This window comes from Apodemus sylvaticus, chromosome X (genome assembly GCF_947179515.1).
Source record: "Apodemus sylvaticus chromosome X, mApoSyl1.1, whole genome shotgun sequence".
NCBI lineage: Eukaryota > Metazoa > Chordata > Mammalia > Rodentia > Muridae > Apodemus > Apodemus sylvaticus.
Window position 1 is genome coordinate 100,782,867 of NC_067495.1, and position 16,601 is coordinate 100,799,467.

The 16,601-nt window shown below is 38.6% G+C and overlaps 1 protein-coding gene across 1 annotated transcript; it reads right to left on the bottom strand.

Annotated features, from left to right (window-relative positions):
* Positions 1 to 7,728: 7,728 nt before the first annotated feature.
* On the bottom strand, positions 7,729 to 13,695 carry Serpina7 (serpin family A member 7). Its single transcript, XM_052171838.1, has 5 exons — positions 13,689 to 13,695; positions 11,571 to 12,218; positions 10,337 to 10,610; positions 9,585 to 9,732; positions 7,729 to 7,932 (listed from the first exon to the last, which is right to left on the bottom strand). Exons 1-5 carry the CDS (start codon positions 13,693 to 13,695, stop codon positions 7,729 to 7,731), a joined length of 1,281 nt encoding a protein of 426 aa, XP_052027798.1.
* Between the last annotated feature and the right edge of the window lie 2,906 nt (positions 13,696 to 16,601).

Sequence of the window (16,601 nt, forward strand, 5' to 3'; positions counted from 1 at the left end):
TGGGTGGGAGAACAGAGGGAGGGAAGGGGGCTTATGTGACTTTCGGGGAGTGGGGGACCAGAAAAGGGGAAATCATTTGAAATGTAAATAAAAAATATATTGAATAAAATTTAAAAAAAGAGGGGTAGACTGTGGGAGGCAGGGTAGTGGAGGTGAGAGGGACTGGGAGGAGAGAAGAGAGAAGTGCAATCAAGATGTAAAGTAAATCAATAATTTAATCAATTAAAAGAATAAACAGGATAATATATAATAAAAAAACCACAACCAAAATAGCCATAAATAAAGTAACACTGAAAATTAGAATAGAATTCTCCACACCACTCAAGTCTTAAGAGACAACAAAAAACCAAGGAAGAGACAAAGAGTTCAGGTGGGTAGTTTGGATTCATTGGAAACAGATTTCTAATAGCTTTCACTGAAATAAATTTGTAAATCAAAATATACTAGAATCCATATTTTGCCCCAGAGAGATTAGAGTCTATGGAATACGTGTGTGTGTGTGTGTGTGTGTGTGTGTGTGTGTATCCTCTAGTCTGCCAACTCCTATTTCTTAGTGTCTGTTTTCTGTATGATTTTTCATATATCTCAATCATATTTCCCCTCCTGTAACTCTTCTCACATCCTCCCTACCTCCCTACCCAAATTCATGTTCATTCTCTGTCACCTCTATCTATCTATCTATCTATCTATCTATCTATCTATCTATCTATCTATCTCTATCTCTCTCTCTATCTATCCAACCATCTATCTATACTTTTCAAGAAAATACACAAAAATATAATAAAAACAAACAAAATAATAAAATGATGCAAAAAATATACAAAACCATGTTTGTCTATCTTTGTCTTGGCCAAGTATTCCTCGGCAAATGTGCTGGATATAGCCAGTGACGTTTCATTGTAGCAAAACAATTTGCCATTTGCCAGTGGACATCAATTTCAAATAGCTTCTTGGTTAGGGATTGAACCCCATATCCACTTGCCCTTCTAGGTGCTAAGACTCCATCTGGCTTGAACCTGTGCAGGTCTTATGTGTGCTACCATAGTCTGAGTTTATATAAGGTACACATACATTTATCCACCAAAATCTATATGGATGTTGCTAAGGCATTATTTATGGTACCCTGGTGACACCTAGTTGGATGAAGTAGGTCACTCAGGGTGTAACCTTGGAAGGTGTACCTTATTTCCAGTCCTCATTCTGGCTGTCAGCAGGTGAGCAGCTTTTTTCCACTATATACTCTCTGCCAGGATGTCAATAAAAGCTCACAGCAATCTGGCAGAGGAACCATATGCCTGAACCTCTGAAACTACAAGCCAAAACAAATATTTCATTCCTTAACTTATTTTGTCTTCGATACATTGTCAAAGTAATTGAAAGTGTGACTAATATACTTGGTTAAGGCTTGCTTGAACTTCTAGTTCCGTGATGATACTTTGAATATAGGCTTGCTCCCTTAGAGACACAGTAAGCTAACTATAGTCATTATCCATTGGAAGAATTCAGGGTTCAGAGAAACAATAGATGAACAGAAAAGTAACTTTAAAAAAAAAGATTTCTTATACGTGAGTACACTGTCACTGTCCTCAGACATACCAGAAGAGGGCATCAGATATCATTTGAGATGGTTGTGAGCCACCAAGTGATTGCTGGGATTTGAACTTGGAACCTTGGGAAGAGCAGTCAATGCTCTTAACCGCTTAGCCATCTCTCCAGGCTGAAAAGTAACTTTCACTCACCCATTGGGAGATTCTACTTCCAATTTCTATGGCGCTAAGCTGGGAGGGGATGAAAATCATAAAAAAAAAAAAAAAAAAAAAAAAAAAAAAAACTAAGGAGTGAATATTTCTCCATGAAGTTTAGCATGAAGTTTAGCTAGAAGGCATAGACATTTCAGGATGCCTGTGTTCAGGTAATAATAGATGATAGATAGAGAATATCTGATCATTTTGGCCACAAGCATAGGCAGAGATTAGACTGACATGGAAATTTGGATTCAAAAAGGAATGCAGATGGAATCACCATATAACAAAGGAGTGAAATTTTAATTACATACAAAATGAAGCTTTTTTCAGGAAACTTAGGAAGACCCAAGTTAATCTAGGAATGGCTTCTGTGCTATTTGAATAAGATGTCCCCCAAAGTCTCAAGCATTTGAATACAATGCCACCTAGTTGATGGTCCTGTCTGGGAATGCTTAAGGGTGTGTCCTTGTTGGAGGGATTGTGGCACTACCAGCTGGCTGTGGGGTTTTTAAAGTCTCACATCATTCTCAGTGCTCTTCCTTCCATAAGTTTTCTTGGTCATAGTGTTTTATCAAAGAAATAGAAAAAAAGACCAATACATCTTAAGGCAGTGGGAAAATTACCCAAATGTGTGCTTTAATGGTATTTTGGATGGAGTTTCTCTGAGTATATGTATATGGAGAAAAGGGCCCATGTGATTTGAACCTCCCATAATGCCAAAAGAGAGAAGATATTGCCTTTCTTTTCTGCTATCTCAGATGTGAAGCACAAGATATGAGGTGGAGATGAGACTTAAATGAAATCAGATATTAACAACTGAAGTCAGACTCACCATTACTCCATGTAAAAAAAGAGTCATTGATCCCAATAATCAGGAAAGGCAATAGACTGACTGTATTACACAACAGATTCCAGCAGCATTTGTTTCACACTCAATGTTATTGATAATCTCTTGCCAAATGTTGATGGGAAATGGGCATAAGTAATGTCTTAGTTAGGGTTTCTATTCCTACACAAACATCATGACTAAGAAGCAAGTTGGGGAGGAAAGGGTTTATTGAGCTTACACTTCCACGTTGCAGTTCATCACTAAAGGAAGTCAGGACTGGAACTCAAGCAGGTCAGGAAGCAGGAGCTGATGCAGAGGCCATTGAGGAATGTTTCTTACTGACTTGCTTCCCCTGGCTTGCTCAGCCTGCTCTCTTATAGAACCCAAGAGCACCAGCCCAGAGTTGGTACCACCTACAAGGGGGCCCTCACGACTTGATCACTAATTGAGAAAATGCCTTACAGGTGGATCTCAGGGAGGCACTTCCCCAACTGAAGCTCCTTTCTCTGTGATAACTCCAGCCTGTGTCAAGTTGACACACAAAACCAGCCAGTACAAGTAATATTTGCTCAAAATATAGCTAAGCATCTCTTATGGGTATGGTTCTGTCATGTATGTTATAGGTTCATGCACACATATACATGATACATACATACATACATACATACATACATACATACATACATACATACATATTTACACAAATACAATTTTAAAACAAAGAAAAGACGGCCCTTGAAAGAACTAAACTTCCAAGCTGTCCACTAACAGGACTCCTATGCTCTAGAATATGGCCTTCCATGAAGAGATAGCCCCACAGTACAATAGTAACAGATGTATCACTTTAAACATTTAAAGCCTTTTATAGCCATTATACTTACTACAGTAATCAAAATATCACATAATTACTAACATACGTGTGTTAAAATTGTATTTCCCAAGGTGATAGTGTTCAGAGATAGATTCTTTTAGAAGTTAAATAGGTCATTAAGGGAGAACATTCATGAAGTTTAGCATCCACTTAAAAACTATATGTGGAACAGTGTCTAGTTTGTGTTGCAGCATGTAAATCATATATAACTTAGTATAAGAAGCATAACTTAGTGGACATCAGCAAGCTAGAAACTCATCCTCACCTGTGGGTTAAAATGTTGACCTGCTTGAGCTGCTCATCAAGGCTGGATGCAGGCACTTTGACTACACCCCCCCACACACACACACACACACACCATCTCTGGGCAGGCATCTGGCTGTGAGAAGCTGCAGGATCTCACTCTGGGAGTGGGGGAGCACAGTCTGAGGTTCCCAGGGAACTGCCAGGGTCAGGCTCTGGTGTCTCCAGACTTGTGCGAAGGCCAGGGACCACAGGTTTTAACTCTTGGATACCCCAGACACCACTGGATGCTGCAGAAGAGCTAAGAACTGAGTGGGTTCCAGAGGGCTGGCTATAGCCTGAGGCATAAGGGAAATGAAGGAAGGAGAGTTCCAGCTGGGTCCCTCTGGAACAAGAGTATCCTAGGCTTGTTCTGCTGGGTGGCTTGGCTTGGTGGAGACCTTGTCCGGGAGCACGGAGAGGCCTCCTGTGAGAAATTTGATTCAGCTCTTTAGAGGAAGACCTTCTCCATTGTTCTCCATGGTGGGTCCTGATGAGAAGTCGCAATCCATGGTTTTAAAGCATTTATTGTCATGGTGGAGAGTTGTGATGAGTGAAACCATACCACACTCTCTTAGGGAGGCTGAGGTTAAAAGCCTTTTGTATGAAGGAGTGTCTGGGAAGGAGAACTTAACTGGCTAAGCCCTTCAGGCTTCTAGATACCTAATTAAAATGGAGATTTGTCTTGAGGCTATGTGATCTGTGGTTACAAGTACCTGTGGAGTGAAGAGCTGTGGCTTCATGTCAGGAGCTTGGTGTCTAAGAATGTGGCAAAATGCTTACTGTCCCTTGCAGAATTATCTCCTGCTGGGTCACTGAGGTTTTAAACCTAGCTCAACCAGAAACCAGGCTCCTTTTAATGGTCCCATACTTGCCAGAACTAAACACAGTGAAATCTTAATCTTGGATTCCAAACCTACAAAAATGTGAGAAAGAAACTTCTGGAGGTGATCTCTTTAGGTTCCACCTCCAGTAGATAAGCTAGGAGCACACAGGGCCTAAGATCAGTGGAGCAGCTGGGACAGAGGTCTTCCTGCCTGCCAATATTTGCACCAGGGAGCTGGGAAACTCCACAGACTTCTGTGCATAGCCCACCATGAGAGAGAGAGATCTCCCAGCAGTGCTTTCACTTTTGAGCTCAGAGGAGTAAGGACACAGACTTATAGGCCCACAGAAGGAACAAACTCCAGCCAGAGACAACAATACCAACTAGCACTAGAGATATCCAGATGGTGAAAGGCAAGCACAAGAACCCTACCAACAGAAACCAAGGCCACATGGCAACATCAGAACCCAGTTCTCCCACCACAGCAAGTCCCGAATACCCCAACACACCAGAAAAGCAAGAGATGGATTTAAAATTGTATCTCATGATGCAGATAGAGGGCTTCAAGAAAGACTCAAATAACTCCCTTAAAGAAATACTGGAGAGAACATCATACTAAGTGAGGTAACCCAGTCTCAAAAGATCAATCATGGCTTGCACTCACTAATAAGTGGATATTAGCCTGGAAAACTGGAATACCCAAAACATAATCCACACATCAAAAAAAAAAAATACTGGAGAACATCAGTCAACAGGTAAAAGTCCTTAAAGAGGAAACACAAAAATCCTTTAAAGAAATACAGGATATCACGGGTCAACAGGCAGAAGCCCTTAAAGAAGAAACACAAAAACCCCTTAAAGAATTACAGGAAAGCACAATCAATCAAGTGAAGGAACTGAACAAACCCATCCAGGATCTAAAAGTGGAAATAGAAACAATAAAGAAATCACAAAGTGAGACATCTCTGGAGATAGAAAACCTTGGAAAGAATTCATGAGTCATAGATGCAAGCATCAACAACAGAATACAAGAGATAGAACCTCAGGTGCTGAAGATACCATAGAAAACATTGACTCAACAGTCAAAGAAAATGCAAAATGCATAAAGCTGGTAACTCAAAATATCCAGGAACTCCAGGACACAATGAGAAGACCAAACCTAAGGATTATAGGTATAGATGAGAGTGAGGATTTACATCTTAAAGGCCCAGTAAATATCTTCAACAAAATTGTAGAAGAAAATTTCCCTAACCTAGAGAAAGAGATATCTATGAACATACAAGAAGCCTTCAGAACTCCAAACAGATTGGACAAGAACAGAAAATCTTCCCAGCACATAATAATCAAAACACCAAATTCACTAAACAAAGAAAGAATATTAAAAGCAGTAAGGGGAAAAAAACAAGTAACTTAAAAAGGCAAACCTATCAGAATTACACCAGACTTCTCACCAGAGACAATGAAAAATAGAAGATCCTGGGCAGATCTCATGCAGACTCTAAGAGAACACAAATGCCAGCCAACAATCAGAACCCAGTTCTCCCACCACTGGGAGACTCCTAACCCTAACCCTAACCCTAACCCTAACCCTACCCTAACCCTAACCCTAACCCTAACCCCTATTGCATCATTACCAGGCTGGTCACTGGTGTGAGTCACAGGCTTTACAACCGAGTAGTAGAACTATTGATTGTCTTTCTCCACTGGCAGCTTACATAGCATCTAAAATATTTTGTATCTTCAACCAAATTCACTGGCAATAGCCTATGTTATTTGAGGGGTATTTTGAGTTTTCACTGCCTCTCATAAGATTTGATAAGGTACGGCATGGATATTGCTACCATTGATATTAATACATGAGGAAAAGAACTTACAGAGTTTATATACTTTGCCCAAGATGACAAAATAGTGTAAGTAACAGAACCAATATTGTAATGTTACTTCGGTTAAACAAAACATCATGTCAAGAATGAACTTTTTCCTATAAGTCATTATCCATCTCTGGCTTTCCAATTCCTTATCCACGAAGCCAAAGTCATATAGAAAGATATGCAAGCTTCCTTAAAAATCTGTCCACTAAGAAAAGAATAAAAACTGATATATATTTATTTTGCAAATGTATTTTATTTATATTTATATGTAGGCATACTTACATAGTACTTACATGTTTGTTGCTAGTTTTCTATAACTGAAATATTGGGGGATAGAATTTGGCTACTACATAATTAACTCTCAATGTGTTATCTGTGTCCCAAATTCTAACACAAGGTACTTGAATATATAAATTTGAGATTAAATCTACTTCAGTAGGTGAAGATAGTATGGCGTACCTAGGCAGTAGATGACAGTAGGTAACAAAAAATATCATATTTTATTGAGGAATACAGACTAAAACAGGATAACCAGGAAATTTCCATGAGAGCAAAGAGGAAGTTATTTTAAAATGAATATAAAAATAATGAATATAGCATATGATGAAAATGTATTATTCCTCCTTTATCAATAGCTTATGAATTAGTATAATGGATCGGTTAGTGAGGATGTGGGCTTGTGTGAGGAATTTATTTCACTTTGGTTTGTGGTTGAATACATGTTATGTCCCAAAACTATATGTCTAGAGTAGTTTGTGTCTTGATAGTATAGTAAGAGAAGCTTTATTTTAAAAAAAAATTAGCAATAGCCAAAATCACAGACTTATTATTTTAAACAGGTAGAAAGAGCAGATGTCATTAAGAAGGTTTATATATATATATATATATATATATATATATATATATATATATATTTCATTTTCATGTTCATTGGTCATATTATTGGAATACTGTAATGCGAAGACTTGACCTATATTGCAACTATTGTCCAAAAGATACATCCAAAGTAAAAATTTTTGACTTTGTAATCCCAGTCAAAATTTTTAGACTTAGCTAAACTGATGAGCAGCTTTACGATGATTTACTAACATAGATCCTTTTTGTTTGTTTGTTTTGGATAACAATCACTCATTGACTATCTGCATGTTCAGTCACAGGATTAGCCTCTTTCACAGCCTATGTACTAACCAAGAGGTCTACTTTTATCACTTGCACAAAAGAAATAAAGTCCAACTCCATAGCAAGTACATTAAGCTACGCTATATATTTATTTGTATGTACATACTCAATGACCTCTTCCTTAATTACTGTTTTGCTGGGTTAACAACTTTCCCTAAAAAGAGAACACTTCTGGTCCTTTTCTCCAAAATCATCAGTAAGAATGTTCTATCCAATCGGATAACAGGGTGAAGAGGAGGTACTTCCTGCTGATCAGGAGACCCAGTTTCAGGAGAAGCTCCTTCTTTAGTTCCCTCTTCACCAATGTGTAGCACAGCCTTGTGAAAAGCCTGTGGGAGAAGTACAGACAGTGAAGATCCCCTGAAATGGTGGCAACAGCCTTTGGGTAAGTTGGAAGTACAAAAAAAAAACACATTATAATATGGTGACTGTCCTTGAATATAAACATTATTTTGATAAGTATTGTGAATGATTTTCTGTGATTTTACAATCACCTTCCATCCCTTTGGTATCCCTCTCACATCCTCTACCACTGTTTATCTTACAACAGACACTTCATTAAGACTTTCCATTATATTAGAGTCATCTTAGTACATGAAGGTTAGGAATGGATTTTTTTTTTCTTAGGTTTGGCGGTATATTTTATTTTATTTTTTTATATTTTTATTTTCTTTTTTGTTTCATTTTTTGAAAAAAATCTTAAAATGATTTATTATTTTATTTTTTTTTATTTTTTTAATTTATTGATATATTTATTTACATTTCAAATGATTTCCCCTTTTCTGGACCCCTACTTTTTTTCTATATTCTTTGTTTACATTCCAAATGATTTCCCCTTTCCCAGATCCTCCCTCCCCATATGTCACATAAACCTTCTTCTCTCCACCCATTCTCCAATCACCTCTCTCCTTTTCCTCTGTCCTGATACTCCCCTCCAATGCTAGATCAATCCTTTCCAGGATCAGGACCCTCTCCTTACTTCTTCATGGGAGTCATTTGTTATGCGATTTGTGCCTTGGGTATTCAGGGCTTCTGGGCTAATTAATATCCACTTATCAGAGATTGCATTCCATGTGTATTCTTTTGTGATTGGGTAACCTCACTTAGGATGATATTTTCCAGATCATTTTGCCTAAAAATTTTGTGAATTCATTGTTTCTAATTGCTGAGTAGTATTCCATTGTGTAAATATACCACATTTTCTGTATCTATTCCTCCTTTGAGGGACATCTGGGTTCTTTCCAGCTTCTGGCTATTATAAATAAGGCTGCTATGAACATAATGGAGCATGTGTCTTTATTGCATGCTGGGGAATCCTTTGGTTATACGCCCAGGAGAGCTATAGCAGGGTCCTCTGGAAGTGTCATGTCCAGTTTTCTGAGGAACCGCCAGACTGATTTCCAAAGTGGTTATACCATCTTACAGCCCCACCAGCAGTGGAGGAGTGTTCCTCTTTCTCCACATCCTCTCCAACACCTGCTGTCTCCTGAGTTTTTGACCTTAGCCATTCTGACTGGTGTGAGATGAAATCTCAGGGTTGTTTTGATTTGCATTACCCTAATGACTAATGATGTTGAGAGGAATGGAAATTTTTCTTCATTTATTTATTTATTTGTGTATTTGGCCTACATGTATGTCTTTACATCACATGCATGCCTGGTACCTGTGGAAACCAGAAGAGGGAATCGAAATCTCATGAGACTGAATTTACAGTCAATTATGAGGTGCCATGATGCTTTGAGAAATTGAACTTGGATCTTCTGGAAGAGCAAGCAGTGCTCTTATCTACTAAACCATCATCAATACAGCCCCAGAAATTACTTCTAAAATGACTTATTTTGAGTAATTACTCAAAATTGACTCAATAATGACTCTCTTATGATAATGACCTAACTGAATCACATCGCTTCTGTAAACACCAGATTCTGATACTCAACATCCTTTCTAGCTCCTATGATAAACAGCTAATCAACCAACTTACATAGGAAAGTTTTAGACCATTGTCTTCTGTGATTCCAGGAAAGTCAGCACTTTCAGCAAAGGCATCCCTCATACCCATCTTCTGAAGTGTGCTTCCAAGGTCATATGTGGCAGAAATGGAAAACTTTGGAACAAACAATTCAACCCATCTGTGTGGAGTAAGAAAAACATCAACAATAATTAATGTGGCACCAGAACCACAGAAAGCATTGTGGAAGAAATGGTCGCAGACTCAGAAAATATTGGGCTACAACACATGGTGTCCTGACCCCTTATTAGATATAGGGATTAGAAATTAGAAAAAATATAGCTCTGTGGTAGTGAGCAAGGACAGTGGTGTGGAGATCAAAGCGTAGTGTGAAGGAACTTCATGATTTTCCACCTTGCTGTTCTAGCTCAATGAGTGCACTCCACCCCCAACTTCAAATCTAATGCATCCCAAAGTTTTAGTTGATCACTAAAAAGTATTAGTTTCCAAGTGTACTCACATTGGGGAACTAAGAGAATTTCTAATTTGACAAATATTCATGATACTACCTGCTTTGGAGTTTTTCCAATATGCTTAGATGAAACATTATGGATGTATCCAGAAAAGCATCAGGCATACTATATATTGTGGACATATTTTAACAATCATCATACCACAGCCAATTGCTTCTGGGCAATTTTCCTATCTCTAGATTTCTCCTAAACTCTTCCTCAACTCCACCCATAAGCCCACACTTAGATCCCCATACCCTCTACATTATTTACCCTTTCTGCAATAAATGGTTCCACTTCTTCAGTGTTTTAGATGACATGGCTGCTTCTACCCATTCCATGTGTCCCTCCTTCGGAAGAACAAAAAGTGCCAGGGCGTTCTCACTATAGTCCATTTGAAGTACCGTACAATTCAGCTCCATATCCACGTAATGATAGTATTGTTCTAGCTGGTGCATCATGGGCACTTGTACTGTGGTGCTCTTGTCCACTGAGAAGTTGGAACTCTCTTCTGTTTTTGATACCTGGAAAGGATTTGCCCACTGGGCTTTAAACACAGAAAGAGGAGAGATGTTTCTTTGAAACTTAGTCATTCAGCTAATAATGAAGACTGCCTACTCTTAACCAGTTTTCCAAGTAACTACAAGTGACTCACTGTGGATCAGAGGGAAAAAAAAAAGTCAACTGCCATAAAGTCAGCTGCCATATCCATCCAGCTACAATATGGGAAAACCAGAAGTCTTTTCCCATTTTGCCAGACCTGAGTTAGATTTAGAAATGCTATACTCTCTACATCCATCTGAAACAGTGTCTCCTTCCATGCAAAGACATATGACTTTCCAGAAAAAATGGGTGAAATTAGAAAACACTGTTATGTCATTTTAAGCTTATATAGGTGTATGACTGATGCCAAAAATTCCACTCATCCAAACTTAAAAGACAGGATCTATAGAACCAAGAGGAATCATTTGGGAAGAGCATTTTCGGAAAGGAGGCCACATGACATAAGCTTCAGTTTTAGGGTTAGACAGTCTTGCTTGGAAAAGGGTAAGCACCAAAAATTATTAATGGTATATTTTTTGTAGCATAATCTTTAGCACATAGTAGGTACTTAACATATATTACAAGGTATTTTTGCAGTGTATCCAAATGTACACAGGAAAGAAAGACCACATTATGCTAAGATAGAAATTCAGCTGACTTGCCAAGCACAGGCTTTTCCCATCTCATTAAATATATTACAAACTGTAATTATGTAGCCTGATAGGATCAGGACATTCATAACATTTCAATCATATCTCTAAAAGTTTTATCTCCCTAGAAATTTCCTGAACTCATATGCAGAGCTGTATGCCATCTGGGAATGATCCAATGCAATGCACAGATAGGAGAAAATAGTGAAAAAAATCACTGTGGTACAAGGGACAACTACTAATACCAGTGATTAAAAGACCTTAAGTTCTCCACAGCTTTCCATTTGAACACTGGAAATTGATAAACACCTTACCTTTGAAATGAATATAGTTCACCAGAATCATGATAATGTTCATTTTGAGGTCTTGAATTAAGCCTACAATTGTCCCTTTGGTTTGCTTCTCCACATAACTGTTGATCTCATGCTGGGCTGCAGAAACACTGGAGAAGTCAGTAGAAAAGACTTCAGTTTCATAGAGGGTCTTGACATCATCCAAAAACGTTGCCAGTGGTTTCAGCTGCTGCCCAATGAAAACTGCATTTCCCACCTGCAATTCCAGTTCATTCTTTGGGGAATTCAATGAACAGATCAAATGCTGGAAGCCCTGTTGTAATTCTGCCACAGGAGTATCTGTGAGGTTAAACCCCAAAACCTCCAGAATCTGTGTTTGGGTGCTAGAGCCCGATCCAAAAGAAAGCATGGCTAATGCAGCAGATATGCTCACAGGGGAGAAGAAGATATTCAAATCTGGGTTCTCCACAGAGAGCCTTCGATATAGACTGAATGCAAAGTCAGCATTGATAGGTGGCATCTTATAGAGAGTGGCATTTTGTTGGGGCAAATGACAGGTCATTGCTTTGCCTTCAGAGCTGTTATGTGGTGCACAATGGATTGTAGCCTGAAGCCCAAATACCAAGACAAACAGATACAGGACCACTGACATTCTGGAATGAAGATGATCTACAAAACATGAAGTGAGATAACCATTGGGGCAGCATAGACATATGAAACAGTCTCTGATTGAGAGAAACATAAGTCACCCACCTTGATGTATAAAACTACAGCAAGTATTTAATGGCACGTTCAGTGAATAATAAGGAATACATTTAAGGTCTTTCTCCTCACTAAAGACCAGTGACATATCTACTAGGGAGAAAGGATAGGAGAAATGCCTTGCCTGGGCAACAGAAATACGATGTCATGAATTCATTATCATGTAGTAACAGCATGTGAAAAATACTGATACTAATTTAAATTCCTGGAAAACAAATTGCTTTTCATTTGAACTACAGGCAGCTTTATGAGTGTGAAGAATCATTAGGCAGAACAAGCACTCCCTCTACTTATGTTACATGCACCATCAGAAGTTTGGTTAGTGAGTATCTGTGCATTTTCAATTGATGATTACTTAAGGTAACATTTGTGATATGACAAAATGAGAACAACCTCTATAATAAATGACTAGTTGGAATGGAAGAATAGTAGTTTATCAAGCCATGTGCAACAGAACAAGCCAACATTCGTGCACCTGTGAAATGTATGGGATCCACAAGAGTATTTTTCAAGCAAGAGGAAAATCAAAGTATAACATCCTTGCTTTAGAGGCTTCATTCTTTTGGTACCAACTGAAGAGTTGTTTCTCACTTCTAACAGATCCTATTCTTCTAAGTATACCTGTCATTTTGTAATTATTAGATTTCTAAGCATGAAACAGTACAAAGAAACAGACAGACAGCTGTAGAAACACAAATCTTTATATACCAGTGGTTAGAAAGAAGAGATCTATGGGGCCAGTATAGGAACCCTTCCTAAGACTGTCATTTTCTTTATGAGTGGCCTCACCTTAAGTATAAACTGCTATATTATAGAACTCCTCCTAATCCATACTGTCTTACAGAATCCTGACTCATCTACCCAACAGCTGTTTGACCACTCATACTTCATCCTCCATTGGGATATATGTTTCCAAATTTAAACACCTTCTTTCTCAACTCCACAAACTAACTCCTTCATTATCAACGCATACTTCAGTATATTCCACCACTGATTATAGAAGGACACACATCTAAAGGACTTGCCTTGTTTTTGTTCTTCACCTCTAATGGTCATGATGACCAATGAATACTGTCTAAATACTTAGCAAAACTTTTTCTTTTCAATCCATCTCTACTGTCACTTGCCATTGACTAAACTTAAGGACTTAATGAATTTACCAGCTCCTAGCAGGACAAAGGAGCTTCCTCCATTCACTTTTAGGTCAAACCTCCACTTTTTCACAAGAGTACTCTTCCCTTCAAAGTCATTAAGGCTGGTTAGAGGATCAGATATCAGACGAGCACACTTGCCTCCTGAACAAAGTCACAGATCTTGGACCTCTAACTTGTTAGCAATGTTCAGTGTTCCAAAGGAAAAAAAAAAAAACCTACTTACAGCACATGCCTAAGAAGCCACTTGCATCTCTCAGATAGCAACACCTTTCAGTCTTTATAACATGGCCTCTATTGCAAAACTAGAGCACTCCTGGTTACAAATTAACCATATCATGAACTCTGGGATCACATTTACAAAGCTGATGCACAAAACAAAAGCCAAGAGGGAAAAAAAAGGCTTAAAAATGAGGTTTGTACTCTAGGTAAATTTTTAGATAAGTTTTGGCTTCTACATACATACTTCACACAAAAGAGTTCTTTTTGTCACTGTTAGGTGGTGATTCCTTTTGAGAAGAAGGTGTACAGACAGAGAGTTGGAGACTGTTTCTATTTGGTGCTATGGGGTGGTTTGTATATATGTGGAGAAAATGTTGTCGAATCCTAGGCTTTTTCTTGTTCATAGGGAAATTAGTAATTTCTTCTGATCACTAAAATCCACTACAATTTCCCTCACTCAAAGACTACAATATATAGTACAGATGTGGCCAAGAATGTGGAATTAAACTACTATCATCTAACTGAGATTAAGTGTGTGCTATATACAAAGAAGCAGATGAAACAACATAGATTTCAATCAGAAACTCCAGTTTAGCCTTGACTCTGTCACTTTCTAGGTATAGTGGTATTGGTAAAAGTAACTCCTCCTACTGTTAGACCAGCACAGCACAAGACATAAAGTAGCTGATTACCCACATGGCTGCCTCAAGAACTACCTTAAGGACCATTTTTTAATCATGTGAGTAGGAAATTAACTGGGGCTACATATGCAGTCCTACATATAGTTTATGAAAGCACTTGAAACCCGAAATAATTATGAAATACTTTAACTGAGGGCAATTGGAAAGATACTTGGGATGGTATAGAAAAGGAAGTAAGTTCATTAAGAGTGACTATAGAATATAATTTTCCTTTTCAATCAAATACAGTAAAGTCCTATAGTACACAGAACACCATATTGAGCACTAGGGTTACAAAGTTGAATACAGCATGTTCATCTTTCATCACAGTGGTCTTTATGATATCATGGCCCCACTGCCCAAACTCATCTGGTCACATCTCACATTCAGGATAGTCACTGTCCCTGAGGAAGACCAGATCAAGCTTGAGTCTCTTGACTATCAACTCAGTTAACCTCAATTCTGATAATACAACAAAATATTATCTGTTTTCTCAGATGCTGTAAGATCCAGTAAACCCTTAGAGAAGACACAAGGTAAGAAAAGAGAATTCTAAACCTGTGCCCTCTGGTGGCATATTTGGACAATGGCATAAGTTCAGGTTTTCAATGAAAATTAACTTAAGGAACCAGGTGGGACACACACACACACACACACACACAAACATACCTACCTGCTGACATACATACTGTACTGGCTAGTTTTGTGTCAACTTGACACGCACACACACACACACACACACATATACATACATACATAAACATACCTACCTACTGACATACATACTGTACTGGCTAGTTTTGTGTCAATTTGACACAAGCTGAAGTTATCACAGAGAGAGGAGCTACAGTTGAGACTATGCCTCCATTAGATGAATCTGTAAGGCATTTTCTCAATTAATGATCAAGGGAGGAGAGACCCTTGTGGGTGGTACCATCTCTGGGCTAGTAGTCTTGGGTTCTATGAGAAAGCAATATGAGCAAGCCAGGAGAAGCAAGCCAGTAAGTAACATCCCTTGATGGAGCCCAGAAAATCGTGAGTTGTGTCCCAGACATTGGACAGCTGAAGTTTGATTTTGCTTTTAATTGTGACTGTGCCGTGACATTTTTCCCTCTTGAAGGAAGAAAGTATTTTAGTGGAGCCCACAGTTAAGTGATTGAATTTTTAAAAGACTTTGAATTTTAAAAGATGTTGGATATTTTAAAAGGATTGAACCTTTAATATGTAAAGACTGTAGGACTTTTAAAGTTATTTAGATCTTGGGGGTGAATAAGAAAGTAAGGGTTGAGGCTTAACACTGATGTGTTTGTGTGTCAAGTTGAAAATGGGTCAATTGGACTAGCTGGTTTTGTGTCAACTTGACACAAGCTGAAGTTATCACAGAGAAAGGAGCTTCAGTTGAGAATATGCCTCCATGAAATGCAGGCATTTTCTCGATTAGTGATGAAGGGGGAAGAGACCCTTGTGGGTGGTACCACCTTTGGGCTGGTGTTCTTGGGTTCTATAAGGAAGCAGACTGAGCAAGCCAGCGGAAGCAAGCCCGTAAGAAACATTCCTCCATGGCCTCTGCATCATCTCCTGCTTCCTGACCTGCTTCCTTTAGTGATGAACAGCAGTGTGGAATTGTAAGCTCAATAAACCCTTTCCTCCACAACTTGCTTCTTGCTCATGATGTTTGTGTAGGAATAGAAACCCTGACTAAGGGCGGTGGTGGCGCATGCCTGTAATCCCAGCACTTGGGAGGCAGAGGCAGGTGGATTTCTGAGTTCGAGGCCAGCCTGGTCTACAGAGTGAGTTCCAGGACAGCCAGGGCTACACAGAGAAACCCTGTCTCGAAAAACCAAAAAAAAAAAAAAAAAAAAAAAAAAAGAAACCCTGACTAAGACAATATACATGCATACATACATACATACATATATATATACATAGAGAGCAGGTAAAAAGAGGCAGGAAGATCAAATAATGAATTTTAAGCCAGTGGGTAAAACAATGAGACTCTGTCTAATACAAGAGTAGAAAACAAAAACAACCAATTTAAAAAAGAACCTAGTTAAGTGTCCCCCAAGCACTAACCTGATTCATCCTGAGTTAAGAGGTCAATAGCCTAACACCAAGCCTCACTTCAAAACTTCCCAGAACATCTACACTGACATGATGAAGACCAAGCTTCCAACACATGAACCCTTAGCAGACACATCAACATAGTCCTTAAACTATATAAAAATATTGTTCAGAAG